The sequence below is a fragment of the Echinops telfairi genome, unplaced genomic scaffold, assembly GCF_000313985.2.
Source record: "Echinops telfairi isolate 266 unplaced genomic scaffold, ASM31398v2 ScPeMD7_7468;HRSCAF=8506_0, whole genome shotgun sequence".
Taxonomy (NCBI): domain Eukaryota; kingdom Metazoa; phylum Chordata; class Mammalia; order Afrosoricida; family Tenrecidae; genus Echinops; species Echinops telfairi.
The window spans coordinates 52,613,304-52,629,827 of NW_022111369.1; the positions used below are offsets into that span (position 1 = coordinate 52,613,304).

General features: G+C 40.8%; 1 protein-coding gene across 1 annotated transcript in view; it reads left to right on the top strand.

Moving 5' to 3' along the window:
* KLHL5 (kelch like family member 5) overlaps nucleotides 1-16,524 on the top strand; it is a 57,931-nt gene that overhangs the window by 31,635 nt on the left and 9,772 nt on the right. Inside the window, exons 6-8 of the mRNA XM_004703167.2 lie at nucleotides 2,192-2,378; nucleotides 9,270-9,494; nucleotides 12,394-12,556. Of these exons, the coding sequence (XP_004703224.1) occupies nucleotides 2,192-2,378; nucleotides 9,270-9,494; nucleotides 12,394-12,556 (575 nt within the window). The remainder of the gene's footprint in view (nucleotides 1-2,191; nucleotides 2,379-9,269; nucleotides 9,495-12,393; nucleotides 12,557-16,524) is intronic.

Below are 16,524 nucleotides of genomic sequence, written 5' to 3' on the forward strand. Positions count from 1 at the left end.
CAATTTATAAACTATCAAGGGCTCATGAGGGAGAGGGGAGCGGGGAGGGAGGGGAAAAATGAGGACCTAATGCCAGGGGTTTAAGTGGAGGGAAAGTGTTTTGAGAATGATGAGGGCAATGAATGTACAAATGCGCTTTACACAATTGATGTGTCTATGGATTGTGATAAGAGTTGTATGAGACCCTAATAAAATGCTTTAAAAAAAAAGAATTGTACAAGCCCCCAATAAAATGATTTTTTTTTAAAAGAGGAAAAAAATTAAAAGAACAAAAAAGTATTCCTATGGCTTCTGAGTCTAAAATGAAATTTTTTTAAATTTTCATAGTTAAATATATAAGCAGCCTTGCTGTGCAGTCTTTAAACCTTGGGATCAGCTCAAATCCCAAAAGTCTACCCCACAGAGGTAAAATCAGTACATAAGGGCATGTGAACAAAACTTGGTATAGTACCAAAAGCATGCAAGTGTATATGCACATTTAGCTATCAGTATGCTGTGATTTAACAGCAATGAGTTTGTTTGGGGAGATGTACAGATATGTGTATTTGAGTTATGAATGAATGTGTGTGTGCATTTATTTATGGAAACAAATAAATGTCCATAATAAGAAAATGGCTGAAAAATGGTAGTGTACATTTACATTATGGCATCTCATTCAGTTCTTTAAAAGAAGAAATCAGAACTACACCTATCATAGATGATTCATAGGCATTTTCATGAGATATTATGGAGAAAGATATGGGAGAAAATCAGGGCTTTCTAATCCCATGAAGTCTTGGCAATTCACAGGGACAAGTTCTAAGCTGTCCTGTAGAAACGCTATTAGTTAGCAGTAAGGTGGTTATTTTGGCTTATTGTTGAGAAAATGGCAAAATATATAATGATTAATGAGTAAAAGAGAAAACATATGCCTGATATGTGTATATGACAATATTATCAGCATACAAATCTGTAAATATGGAGAAAACAGTGAAAGAATACATGCTCTGTTGTTCATAAGCACGGAGGGAAGTAAGAATGATGAGGGATGATACAGAATCAAGCTTTGACAGGATAAGATTTTCCTTTTGTAAAAAGTAGAGTGTGTTACCTGAGTCTTTGTCCTTCAACCCCCTACTACACACCTGGAACTGAACTCCGTGCAGGGAATCCACTTTCAGCCCAACAAGGTACGCATTAACCCCAAAGAGTAACTAGCAACCTTATGAAACCCAAAAAGCAGTCAATGCCCAGGGACAAGACGCAGAAGACAGGAAAGGACAAAGGGAAATGGGAAGCAGGGAGGAAGCAGGAAGAGTGTTGTCACATTGTGGCGACTGCCAGTAATGTCACAAAAGGAAATGGGTATGAATTGCTGACAAATTTGTACTCTAAATGAAACCTAATCACGAAGGGTGTGGCCATAGTTGTGCATTTATATGAAATTGCTTAAGTGGGAAATCAGACTAAGTGAAGGGCGGGGATTTGAGTCTTTCAGTATCATCACCACTTACCCTCTAGGGGCTATTATGTTGCTGTTGGAGCATTGGTTAGAGAAGTCAAGTCAATATCATCTTTTTAGTCTGCTGGGACTTAGTTACTCTTACTCAATTCAGTCTTTCTCGTAAAATGTAAATAACTTGTTTTGGAAAATAGAGGAAAGTAGTTTTCAAAATGAGCTTGGTTTGGGTATTGCATATGTGTGTAAGAATGTATGAAGGAAGAACGAGCCCTGGTGCCTTAGTGGTTACATGTTGTGCTGCTAACCACAAGGCCAGCAGTTTGAAACTACCAGCCGCTCTGTGTTAGAGAGACAAGGCTTTCTACTCCCTTAAAGAGTCACAGCCTCAGAAACCCGCAGTGGCAATTCTACCCTGCCCTGTAAGACTTCTATGAGCCAAGATCGACTTGGTGGCAGTGAGAGTGATGTGAGTTAAAGAGGGGGGAAAATGAACACTAGCCTTCTGACTCTCCAGAGAAAAACACCCTGAGAGTTTAGAGTGTTATCATTTATCCTTCTCCCAGCTCCACTTTTGTTTCTGAGTGAAACATAAAAATGTACACTTTGTAAATATTGCATGTCTGGGTTAAAGAGAGGTGCTCACACATGAATCTTTCAAAAGTTTCATGTGTGTTAGTGAACCCTTTCATTTATTCTTTTCACTTACTTTTCCTTAGACATTTACTGTACATATGCCCTAATCTTTTCTAGTTCCTGGCAGACATGGAAAACAATGCACTTTTTCGGGATGATATAGAATGTCAGAAACTCATTATGGAAGCAATGAAATACCATTTATTACCAGAGAGACGGCCCATGTTACAAAGTCCTCGAACCAAACCTCGGAAGTCAACTGTTGGTACATTATTTGCAGTTGGAGGAATGGACTCAACAAAAGGTATCGAAAGAATTTTTATTTGGGGGAAGGGAAAAAATAATTCTCAAAAGTAACATGTCTGATCAAAGTGCCTTTTGGAGAAGTGGCTGGTGCCAGGACTGTGGCAAACAAAGTATTAAATAATCCTGGAACATCTTGTAATGCCTGAAAGAAAGGAAGTCCTCCAAGCATGATGAAGATAAGCCAACAGGAAACAGCAAGCAGAGCATGTAAGAGCCACCACTCCAAATCTGAGATTAGATGAACATCAAAATAATTGGTAAAAGTGGTACCCTCTTGAAGCAATACATTTGTGACTACATACACAGCGCTACAACTAACGAAGAGAAAGCTCTTCCTTACAATAAAATATCAGCCATAAATGTAAGTGAAGTGTGGTATTAGAAAAACCACCATTAAAAAAAGAAAGACAAACCACCGTTGAACAACCATCATAATAACCATTGAGTGAGTTAAAAATCATCTGTGGATACTGAGACTAGTGGGTGAGCATCTGAAGAGAATTGGATATGTAGTCTCAAACTATCCCCCACACTGTGTTTACTTGTTACAGGGGCTAGAATAGTAATTTTACAGCGGGGAAGGCTACCTTAACCAGTGGGCCAGAGTTAAGAGTTCCAGGAGTGCGAGCAGCACTGCCTCTGCTGGCGTTCACTGAGCACAATCAGTAGCACATACCACGGGTATATAAACGGAACTTCTTCACTAGGGAAAGCATCCAGGTTTACAGGCTGCAGAAATGCCCAGTAACATGAAATCCAGAAAGATTCGAGAATTATGGGAGATTAAAGGACACTAAAGGAACAAAACAGCCGGCTATAATGCATGGTCTTGGATTTTCTTTTGCTATAAGGACATAATTGGACATTTGTCATAATGCAAATAAATTTTGTATTTAGCTTAGATAGTAGCATCGTGTCAATGTTATCATACAGATTTTCATGATTGTATTTTGGAAGAATTTCTTGTTTTGGAGAATATAAACGGAAGTATGTAGGGGCCCATGGAAGTCATATCTGTAAGTTTTACTGCTCTTAAATACTTCTGAAAATATTCATATGTATACATGTGTCACTTAATGATAATACATTCTGTGAAATAGGGTAATGCAATTGGATGTTGTGTGTGAACACCATATTACATGCAGCAGGCCCTATACAACATATAGTCAAATGATCATAAAGCCTGTTTTATAGTAAAACCTTATGGTAGCCCTCTGAATAAAACCTTCGAGCTGTGAATCCCCCGATACAGGTGCCAGCCTTGCCAGGTGAGCATTGGGGTCAGGCAGGGACTGAGCTGGTAGAAGATCAGAACTTGGCACACAGATAGGCACATAATAGTGGCTCTGGAGACTTTGCTCCCACCCTGTTGGTGCAGCCTCTTCCTGACCACGTGCAGGGCCCACCCACAGGCCAGAGCTGCCAGTGCCCCGGCCCAGAGGAGCCTTGGCAGGCACTGCACTGGGAATGGAAGGTTTCACAGCTGCTGTGGCAGGTAAATGAAGTGAGGAGGCATCGGAGGAAGAGGCTCTATGGAGATTGGGAGGTGGAAATTGGCACCCCACTGCTCATCTAGGGGTTCAGGGTTTTAAAAACCATTTGGGGGAAATAATAAAAAAGAGAGTTGTTTGCCCTTAAAAAAAAAGCCAACTATGAAATCACAAACATATATGTGATGGGACGTTGCACTTAGGGGTGTAAGGGATGCATATGTATACAGAGAAATAAAATAGAGTAAGTGGGAACGTTTAGGAAATCCAGATCAAGGGTCTCGGGAACCATTCATGTAACTGTCATTACTAATAGTAACAATTAGAGCACCTATCATGAGACATAGTGCTTATTCAGGTATTATGCTAAAGGTTTTCTTTTCGTTCTCTTTCAATACATACTGATCTCCCTTCTTCTGAATTTCTAGAACCGATGCCTTATAATCCCTGACATCTGGCTAGCTATCTGACCTCTCACCTCGCCCCTCACTCCTCCAGTTCCTGCCCCATTAACCTCCATGGTGGTCATCTCACATGTCCCACATTACCCCACATCAGGGACTTGTGCTAAGTGTCTCCTCTCACTGAATGTTCTGCTTCTAGCTGCAAGGCCTTTTACCCTACGGGTTCATTGTACATATTTTCATCTTTTTGATTCGAGGAGGTAGCACTTGGCATGTTGTTAATAGGTGTCCGGCATTCTGCTAGGCGCTGGATCTAGATCATTTTGTTTCATCTTCATAACAGCTGAAGAGTTGAGTGTTATTGTCCTTTCACACAGATGAGGATACAAAGACTTAGTTGTTCCCAAGATCAAATTACTAATAAGTCATAAATCAGGATTCAAACACAAGTGTTCTGACTCTGGAGATGACAGTACACACCCTTAATGCTTCATGTATCATGCCATTACTTCTTAGTATATCAGGTGTAAATTCCTCTCTCTGGTTTTCAGTATTTTTTATAATATGACTCTTGCTGTATAACCAACTTTATTCCTGCGTCTTCAGAAATATTAATAATGGAATATTCTGATCTTCTATCATATGGAAGAAATCTTTATTGCCCTTAAGTTCTTTCCACTGTTTATAGAAGAAGAGCCATTTGCATTAGTTGACTGGTGGTTTGGTTTGATCACTGAGCTCTTGGCCCCCTTCTTTCTGTGTCAGCTCAGTACGTGGTTATGAGTTGCCATCGTTGATTCTTCCTCGTGGTGACCCCATGTGTTACAGCAGATCACCAGGCCTTTTCTTCACAGTAGTCTAGGTGGGTTCAAACCAGCCTAATTTAGCTTAGCAGTTGAGTACCAACAGCACCACCTAAACTTCCCTTTTTATTGTTGGTATAAAATCCATTCCTCTGAAACTAAACCTGTATTATCGTTGAATGGAAAACCAATTTGTTTTCTAAACCTTCACTCAAATCATAATAAAAGGTAGAAAACAAAACAAAATCCTTTGCTGTCAGTTGGGTTCATAGCTACCCTAGCGGCCTCATAGGGTTTCCAAGGTTGTGAATATTATGGAAGCAGATTGACATGTCTTTCTCAAGTAGAGCAGCTGGTGGGTTTGAACCATGATGTTTCTCTCATGAGCCAGGACTTAACCACTGTGCCACCAAGACGTCTTCTGTTCAGTACTCCCAAAACCAAACCAAACCCACTGCCACCACTCCGATTCTAACTCAGAACAACCCTGTTGAATCTGCAGCTTTAATAAATCCGTACAGAAGGAAACTGCCTCATCTTTTCCCACAGAACCAGGGTTAGTGGGTTCAAACTGCTGAGCTTTCAGTTAGCAGCCCAATGCTTAACCCATTGTGTCACCAAGGAACCTTTCTGTTCAGAGTAAAGCCCAACAAAGAAGTTGGTGATGGTTCTTACGAGCCACTGAAAAACTGTTAAAATCTATTTGTGATTAATTTTTCAAGGCTTATTTTTCAACACAAATTAAGGGAGTCCTAAGTTTCCTACATAGAATTTCCAGTTATTAGGGCTTTGTGATTTTGAGATATTTGGTTTTGGTTTTTTTTTAAATCAGGCTTGAGGTTTAAGATTTTTATATCTTCAGAGTTATGCTTATAATTATCAAAATGACTTTTAGTTGTAATAATACCATGATACTATGTAATGAATGAGATCTAAAAGAAATAACTTAAAGTCCAAATGAAAAAATATTCTCTCTATTCATTAGTGAGGAGACATGATTATCATTATTGTGTATCTGATAGAAGAAAGAAGCGTTTAAGATCAAATTTAGGGTGGCACATCAAATATAATATTACATCAAATAATTTGATCATTTACTATAGCAAAAAAGGAAGATTATTCAGATTAAAAAATCTTTTTGAACATTGCACTATTTTTGGTACTATGAAAAATACGGAAAACAATTTTGTATCTACTGTCTTGTAATAGATTGAATTGTGCTCTCCTCCCCCAAATTATGTGTTAACTTGGCTAAGCACATGATGCTCACTGGTTTTGGCAGTTACATTTTGATGTAATTTGATGTTATGTAATGAAGTAATTAACTCCTATAATGTGATCTGATATAATTGTTCAGTCAGTTGTAAGAAGATTAGAGTAAGACCCTTACTCTTGTTATAACCCTAATTCTAGGCAAAGGGAGTTTCCCTAGGCTATGACCCAGGGACTTTTATCTGACGAGAGATAAAAGGAGTTTGGGGGCCTGACTACCACCAAGCAAAAAGAATGCAGTCTTTGGACCAAAGATCCTTGTGCTGAGAACCTCTTAGACCCAGGAAAAGATCAATAGCAAAACACGTAGATTTCTAAGGACTTGAAATAAACTGACATAAAAGGCCTTCTCCTAGAACTGGCTCTCTAAAATTGGACTGCTGGCCCCCTAGACTATGAGAGAATAAATTTCCATTTGCTATAGTCATCCACTTGTAGTACTGCTTTTATAGTAGCACTAGAGAACTAAGACGATCCCCCAAATAACTTAAAATTTTATAAAGTATACAGTGTAGAAAATAATAAAAACGATGGTAGTGTAATGTTTATGCCTTAGACTACTAACTGCAAGGTCAGCAGTTCAAATCCACCAGCCGTTCTGTGGAAGAAAGTTGGGGCTTTCTGTTCCCCACAGGGGCAGTTCTACTCTGACTTATAAGGTCGCTCAGTGGCAGTGAGTTTGGGTTTTGTTTGTTAATAGCATATGAGAAAATATAATATTCTATACCTATAATAATCTATTTTTAGATTTAGGAAATAGTCAATAGTACTAGTAGTACTCTGATGACCTACTTGTTAAAACATACTTTACAGTATCTGTTGTGATCCTTATCAAGGAAAAGTAATTCTACAAGCATAGCATTAATTAGGTGTTAGAAGAGAACTGAACTCTAATTAAATTATTCATAATGAGGTGGTGGGGTTTTGTTGTTGATGGTGATGTTGATGTTTTAACCTCCACTGGACTCATAAAGAAAAAAAACAATAATTCTGAAACAAAGTTATAATATAACCAAACTCCTCAAAGGAATGAGTCACTGGGACTCGGATCAGGACCATAGACTCAGGGACAACAAAGTCTATTGGCACATAGGTCACCAGGACACTGTTCTACATCCTGTTTGGGTGAGTAGTAGCTAAGGTCTTAACGGCTTATGAGCAGCCATCTAAGGCACACCTGAAGCTTCTTCCCTTCTGGAGGAAAGAACAGTGATGAAAATGAAAAGATATGGAGCCATTGGTGTAATGAGCCATGCAAACATCAGCCTCTACAACTGAGACCAGAAAACTGGTTAGTGCCCAGCCATCACTACCAAGTACTCTGAACAGGGTCACATTAGAACAGTGGTTCTCAACCTTCCTAATGCCGAGACCCTTTAGTACAGGTCCTCATGTTGTGGTGAACCGCAACCATCAAATTATTTTTGTTGCTACTTCATCACTGTAATTTTGCTACTGTTATGAATCAGGCGACCACTGTGAAAGGGTCGTTCAACCCCCAAAGGGGTCGTGACCCACAGGTTGAGAACCATTGCATTAGAAGGTCTTGGATAGAGGGGGAGAAAAATGTGGAACCAAACTCAAAATCACAGAGACCAGGCTTACTAGTTGGAAAGAGACAGGTAGAACCCCTGAAACTGTGGCCCTTAGTTACCCTTCAGGTGGATCTATAACCAAATTCACCCTATGTTAGAATATTTAACCATTAATATTAAATGGGCAGCATTTAACCAAAGACACAAGTTCCAAGGGCTAGAAAAGGGGAGGAGCAGGGGGAAATCAGAGTAAGTGATGCCACACTGACGAGGTTGCCGTAGATGAGTGGAAACAAAATGTGCATGCATTGTTGAATGTAAGACTCTTGATCTGCTCTGTAACCCTTCACCTGATTCACAATAAAACGTTTTAATAGTTCATAAAATCTTTCCATTCTTTTAAAAACGGTCTCTCAGCAGTGACTTGCTAAAATGCCTATACTCAAAATTCCCAAAATACACATATTTGCGCTTAATCAAATGCTTTCCTGTAACCCACTTTTTTGCTTCTAGTGATTCCTGTCTTTCTTAGCCCTCTTGTAGTCAAAATGTCTTAGAATCACTTGTGCCCATTGTCTCTTTTCCTCACTCCCAAGCACGTCTCAACCACTCCAGTAAGGATGCTGCTGCGGTTAGAGGCCCTCCAGTCAGACCCTGACTCCCAGCCACCTCACGCACAGTGGACTGAAATGCTGACTGGTCTGCTGCCGTCTCCATTGCTGATCAGACTATTGTGATCCATAAAGTTCTCATTGGCTAATGTTGTGGAAGTAGACCACCGAGTCCTTTTCCAAGTATAGAAATTCCCCTTAACCTCAGCATCATAGCAACATTCAAGCTCCACTGACAGATACGTGGTAGCTACGCATGAGGTACATTGGCTGGGAATTGAACCCAGGTCTTCTGCATGAAAGGTAAGAATTCTGCCACCCCAAACAACAATTTCTCCCTCAATACGAAGTCCACTCCCTAAAGTCATCAATGATGCCATATCCCTAAAGTCATCAATGACACTAAATCCAATACATTGTTGTCTTCATCTTCCTGGATCTCTTTGTTAGCAGGTCTGGCCTGCTTAGACATTTTTCTCTTGGCCTCCATGACACTGCTTTTCTCTTTATTTCTGCCTGCTCCTTCTCAGCTCCCCTTGACACGTGTTCCTTACCCACTTGACTGAACCTAAGAAGCCTGGGGAGTGTGCCTGGGAGAATAGTAAGCCAGCAGGTTAAAGCCATGGGCAGGGCCAGATCATACAGCACCTTGCCGGAATATAATAAGAGTGTTAGTCTCAGTGCTGGTAAAATTATAATTTTGTTCATATGATTTCACACAATACTCGGTCATGGCGATATTTGTATTTATGTGAGTTCCATGTCACTGTTAAGGAGCAACAAGCATTGAAAAGTACGATCTTCGAACCAATATGTGGACTCCTGTCGCAAATATGAACGGGAGGCGACTGCAGTTCGGTGTCGCCGTGTTAGATGACAAACTGTATGTCGTTGGAGGCAGAGACGGACTGAAGACCTTGAATACAGTGGAGTGCTACAACCCCAAAACGAAAACGTGGAGTGTGATGCCTCCTATGTCCACACACAGGCATGGCCTTGGTAAGTGTCTTTGCAGGCTGGTTCCCAGTGTTGCGTGTAGGCTTCCACAGCACTGTGCGTTCCATACCAGCTACAGAGGATGAGCAATGTGGCAGCTGCGTCTGAACGCGGCAGCAGCCAGTACAAGGAAAGACGTGAGTATAAAGGACTTTAGGCAGCATGATGATCTCACAAACCACTCAGATCTAAGAGCCTTCACAAAGTTCCTGGAAAACGAATTAAAAGATAATGAGGTTTTTCCATGAGATTTGTGAAGCCCCCTTATGTGTGTCCTCTGTTGACAAGTAGTGTTATCTAACTTGAATGAAATGCTGATTTTGAAATCTTTAATGTTGTTTTTTCATCTTTTACCCCTGATTTTCAAGCAGAAATGAGTGATGAGCAGAAAAAATGTTGAAAGCGTACAGAGAATTTAGAGACTTTTCAGTCTTTCCGTATTCCCTGAGCAGGCATGTATTCAGCATCTATTGTGTGCCCTGCCCTCTGCTCTATAGGTGTTCAGAGATGAGGAAACCATTGATACCCTCTAGGAACTGTCGGCACATGGTGAAATGCGTAGAAGAGACTTTAGAAACCTTGTACCAAGTGATTTTTCTTAATGAAATAAAAGAACTGTCTGATGAGAGTGAAAAAGGGAGACAAAACTAGATGGAAGCTTGAAATGTATGAGGATCAGCTAGATTTTACTAGAAACGACTGCCCTAAGCTGCAGTGGCTTTAAACAACCATCCATTTAACTCATGGGTCTGTGGGCCAATTGGGTGATTCTTACAGACTGGGCTGCCTTGCCTGATTTCTGCGAGGTTTGTCATTAATCGGTGGTCAGTGGGCAGGGCCTGGATCTACAATAACCTTACATGTATGGTGCTAGGCATGTGGCTAGCATGCAACACTAGGCCATGTGTCTTCAGTGGTTTGTCAGGTGAGCCTAGGCGCCTTCAGATGGTGGCAGTTACAGGGCTTCAAAAATAGTAAGTGAAGCCACAACTCTTACCTATTTTGTTCTCTTGAGTGCCTGCCACTTAGTAGAAGCCCAATAGATATTTGTTGAGTAAACAGACAATTTTGGCTTAGTTCCTTGGTGATGGATCACAGTATTGGATTGTGAAAGCAAATTAAGTAGAGTAAAATTTCATTTTATTGACTTTTAGATTAATGGGAAAGGTAAATAAATTTCAAAAATATTTTAAATCTAAATGTATTGAAAATTATATTAACTCACTGCCATTGAGTCGATGTCAACTCATAGCAACCCTATAGGACAGTGTGGAACTGCCCGTGAGTTTCTGAGACTGTAACTCCTTCACAGGAGTAGAAAGTCCAGTCTTTCTCCTTTGGAGCAGCTGGTGGTTTCAAACTTCTGGCCTTGTGGTTATCAGCCCAACAAGTAACCATGACACCACCAGGGCTCCTTGAAAAATATACTAAGTAATGGTAATATGTAAAAAATGTACTAATGGTAATATATGCATCTCCTGCCATTTTTAAAGCATTTCATGGCTTCTGATCTACCTCCTAGTTCATATGGAACTAGATAGGGCCTGGGATCTTCAAAGTTCCCAGGTGACCACCCAATGCACAATTGGTTTCTGCCCATATGGAGCAATAGAAGAAGAAGGAAAGTCGGGAAGAGGAGGAAATGGAATATGTAGCAAATTTTCTCCGTGGATACCTGCCTCTTTTGCCATGAGACCAGAACTGGATGGTACCTCACTACCATTGCTGGACATTTTAATCAAAGGTTCTACAGGAGAATCCTGATCAAAAGTGTAACAATAGACAATTTCATGTTCTCTTGGGCTCCAGAATTTGTGGAGCCCTGGAAGTGAGATAAACCTGTAAAGCCATTGCCCTGCAGTCATCTTTAATCTTTGAAGCAAAAACACCCCTGAAGTCTTCTGAAAACCAAATAGTGGTTAAACTATTGAAAGATGCCTGCTTTGGCATTATCCCTTTTACAAACTGTGGGATCCAATTGACAACAGCAACGAAAGATATGATAGAAACATGAGACAGTGAGGGTGTGTGAATGGGAATGAGCAACTCAGAAAAGGAGGGCCCATTGTGAAGACCGTAACCAGCGGTGGAACTGGTATATGTTTTCAGTTAAAATTTACAATTTAAAGAAAAGAAAGAAAAACTGACCACGTGACAAAGGGATTAATAGAAAACAAGCTTTGGACTCTTGCAAAGGGAACACGAGTGATTCCATCGTGACCCTTTTCTAATCATGTGCTACTAGATTTTCTTCGTGTCCCCCAGGAAACAGCCATACCCACAAAGTTTGGTGGTTAGCCGATTCTCAGAAAAACACCTAGCTCCACCACCTGAACTAACCTTTGTCTGACCACACAGCTATAATACACCTCCAGAGCCTTGGCCTGCTTCTGCTTCTGACTAGTCCTTCAGTTTCCTGATGGTTCCTTTGCCTACCAATGGACCCCAGCTGCCTGTGCTTTTTGCCTTTATAAGCCCTTGTCACTCCATGCCTCAATGGAACAGCTAATCTTACCCTGTACGATTTGCTGCCTCCCCAGCTCCAGTTGCTTTTCTTTCTCAATAAAGCTCTCTTTAATTAGATTTTGTCAGAGTCTGAGATTCACACTTAAACACACGTCTGGACCTCAACTATGCCTCTATACCCTTGAAAGCAAGAAATTTGGTGCCGTTTGTCACCACCCCCACCCCACACACACACCCCACCCCCCCACCCCCCGTGGAACACCCCCTCCCCCATACACACACACTAAGAACAGTGAGGAAGGCATGTAGCCACATCATAAGTTTTTGCTCATTACACTTGCATTTTTAAGGTTCATTGTTCTTATATTCCAATTAAAATGTGTTCTTTAAGACTTAGCAGTAGCTAACCCATGATTTCTATCCTGTCTCCATTCAGGCGTGGCTGTATTGGAAGGCCCCATGTATGCAGTAGGAGGGCATGATGGCTGGAGCTATCTGAACACAGTGGAAAGATGGGACCCGCAGGCTCGCCAGTGGAACTTTGTTGCCACTATGTCCACCCCCAGGAGCACCGTAGGTGTGGCAGTCCTCAGTGGAAAGTAAGGAAGGATTCTCAGGTCTTTCAAAACCACAATAAACCAAATGTATGAAGTGGTATCATTTCTAAGTTAAAGACATACATTAAATAAATCATGAGAAGCCATTTAAGAGTGATGTAAAGGAATTTTTTTAATCAGTAGTCTTTATTTTTATAGTAGTTCTAAATATAAGTAGTTAAACGTTAGAGTGACTTTGAGTCAGAGTTGACTTCGTGGCAAGAGGCTATAAGCTTCTACTTACCATATTGAATGCAGAAATATTACATAAATATTTAATATTAATAAGTGTCCAGTAAAAAGCTAGTGTATTTTATACCTTTAAAGATATATGGACTTTTAAAATAATATGGGTTCTCCCACTGTGTTTCCTTAAGTAATTCTTTCAATATCTTCTACTGCTGTTTCTTTACTTCTTTTCTTGGACTTTAAAAGAAGGGCTCTCTTGCCTCGTACCTGCACTTCCTGGAGGAAACAGGCTTGAATAGAGCCATCAGCAGTAGCTCATCGTCACTCAGACACTTAATACAGGTCTTTATTCAGCCTGTCTCGTAGAGTAAAGCTTTATATGGCTACTAAATAAAACTTGTTTGTTGTTTATCTTTTGCTCACTTAAAATGCTTTATCACTGGTTCCAGAAAGAAAGAATCTGGCTTAAATGTCAGGAGGAAAAGTCGTTTTAGAATTATGTTATTCATTACTATGTGACAAATTAGAAAAGCACAAGTATTATAAACATTTCTGTACCATGGCAGTGGGCTTGTGTCATGTATTAGTTATGTACTTTTTATAATTCTTAGCACTATTATAAGTGATAAGATAAAGACATTAAACTCACCCTTGCCCACCTTGGTTTGTTTGACCTAAAGAAATCACTGTGCATCTTTCCTCTTTGATAGCAGAAGCAGCCACCAAAGAATCTAGTAAATGGAAACAACTAAACTCTTTTGTTTATATAATTAGGGTTAGTTCACTTGACAATATACACAATGGCACATCTTGTTCGCCAGTATTTCGAATAGAGGACAAAAATATAATAGTCTTCTCTACTGATTTTCAGACCTATGGTAGCCTGGACTTCGAGACATTGAAATGCTTTGCTTTGTTATCTGTCTTGCTTTCTAATGAGCAGTAAATATTTCAGAATTTAACCTAGCTAAATATACTTTCTTGAGTTTCTGAAAAGAAAAATTCAAACCATACTAAAAGATGTGGACAGAAGGATACCCTGGCTGACATGAGATAGGTCTTCTCTGGAAGCAGAGACTAACTAGCAGAAAGAGGTTTGCCTGACTTTTACTGACTATGCAAAGGCATTCAACTGTGTAGCATTACAAATTATAAATAACATTGCAAAGAATGGAAATTCCAGAACACTTCATTGTAGTTGTGGCAGTTACACAATCTGGTGTCAACTTGCAAAGGGGTGGAATCTAGCCTGTCAATCAGCTTGCAGCTTGATGACCTCATTTGGAGGCACCACAGAGATAAATAGCTCACTGGAGGCCAGGTACATATAGACTCTCTGCTTCGTCTTCCTGCTGACACGCCACATGGAGCTACACTGATGCAGCCAGAGCCCTGGAACTGAAGGAGTCATGTGAAGACTCACACCAGCGCTGAGATGCTTACAGCACCACTGGATCCACAAGACTTCCTCACCACTGGCCTATGATCTTCCTGCCTTCAGTATCATTGCATAACTGCGTGAATCTAAAGAGGAATTTATGGACTAGTATTGACATATGGGGTAATGTCAGACTTATGGACTTGATCTGGACTGTGCTGGGATGTTTTCTTCGTGTACAATTGCTCTTATACACATATGAGTCTCCCTAGATTTGTTTCTCTGGTCCACCCAGACTAACGCAGTGGTCATGAGGAAACTATACGTAGATCTAGAGGCAGTCGATCGAACAGAACAAAGGGAACTGGGTGGTTTAAAATCAAGAAAGGTGTGCTTCAAGGGTGGGGTCCTTTCCCCATACTCACTCAAGCTGTATACCGCACACATAATCTGAGAAGCTGGACTATAAAAAGAACGAGGGATCGGGATTATAGAAAGGCTTGTTAATAAGCTGCCTTATACAGATGGCACGATCTTGCTTGCTGAGAGCAAAGAGGACATGGGGCCCTGACTCATGAAGATCAAGGACTACTTTCCTGTGTGCCAAACCTGGTCACTTTTGAGACATTCAAAAATCACCTATGGAAAACCTTCCTGAGCCCCTCTCCTCTTCTCCATTCTTCCCAACACTTATTCTCCTCAGCATTTCTGCTGTCCATAGTGTGTGCAGCATAGCAAGCTCCAGTGTCCATGCTATTAATATAGGTTCCGTTTAGAGCAAAATATTGCCACAGACATGTTATTGCTGAAAACATGGCCATCTTGCTATCTAAGAACCAGTTTGACCATCTGAGATGCAACAATTGATCTCTCCACACATGGAGGGGGAAAAACAAGAGTGAACAAAATCAAAGACTCAAGAAAACAATCCAAAGGACTAATGGACTGCTTGCACCGCAGGCTTTGCTACCCTAGGCCCCAGAGAACTAGATGGCACCAGCTATTGCAGTCAGCCTCTTTAATTGGAACATCACTAAAAGGTCCTCGAAGAGTAGGAGAAAGGTACAGAACAAAATTCAAAGCATAAGAGAGAGCAGACCTACAGATTAACTAATCTGATGAAGAACTGTGGAACTCCCAAGACTGGGATTTGAGCCCAGTCCTGCTATGGCCTTCTATCTAAACCACAGACACAGCTACATGAACAGTACCACCCATGAGGAAGAGGCGTCTTAGAACATATAGGACCTGAAGAGCAGCAGTCAGCTGCAAAATGCTACGAAGGCAGGAAGGGGCAGGGAAGAGGATGGATGAAATAGGGACAGCCAGGAAGTGGGAAAGGTGCTGTCGCATTGAAGGAATTGCAACTGACGTCACAACACAAAAGTGAATATTTTTGTCATAGAAATCGGTTTTCTCTGTAAACTCTCCCAAACCATAATAATGAAATAAAAAGATCCGGTTTGGGTTGCATATGAGATCTGCTGTTTAAGTACATATAAATATTTAGCATTTGAATAGTTATATAGTATGATTCAAATGTTATTTCTTGGATATCAGAAAATAGCTAAATTTTTAAATATTTTGTAGAGGCAATGGAGTTCCAGTTCATACATGCACAAGTCGTGTCAGACACTCGTTTACACACGTGTCTGATTGGTGGGTGGAGGGCTACAGACTAGTCCTCTCAATCACACACTTGTTTTCGTCTCGCTCCGGCGCCTTCAGAAAAAAGGCCCACTCACAATAGTGGCTTCTGAGGGAGTCTGCTTGGCCAGTTACACTCAAAGCACAGAGGGCAGCTCAGGGACCCCTTTTGGGGCACTGTAAAGGGGTGATCTTGATAGGTCTCCCCGAAGGGCCCAGGACAATCATATGGGAGATTATTAGGAAAACGTTTAAAGACAAATGAAAACTGCCTTGGTGAGTACAAGGCCAGGAATGTTACACCAAGGGATTTTGATCATGCTCAACAAGGTGTCTGCTCATTAGCGAGTAGAAGGGCTTCTCCGATGACAGTGTTGCTGAGAAACCTCACCCACGCACCCCACACCCAGGATCTTGCCCCTGCAGACTCCTTTTTGCTCCCTAAGCACAAAGAACATGGAAAAGGAACACAGTTTGAGCCCCTCGAGGATGCCAGAATTACCATTTTGACATAAAAATCGAGGGATGAAGAACTTCCTCAGGGAAGGATTAGAGATGGAAACGACCTTCACAAGGGTACAGACCTGCTGTAAAACAATAGCTTCACATTTTGATATTTTTATTGAATAAAGTTTACATGATTTTTGTAGAAATTCTCATTAACATTTTTCTATGAACATTTTAAAGCCACCTTGTGTGGCAGAAACTTTGAAAGCCAGAATCTTAGAAGGCAGAGGTTGGTCTGACGGAAGACTCA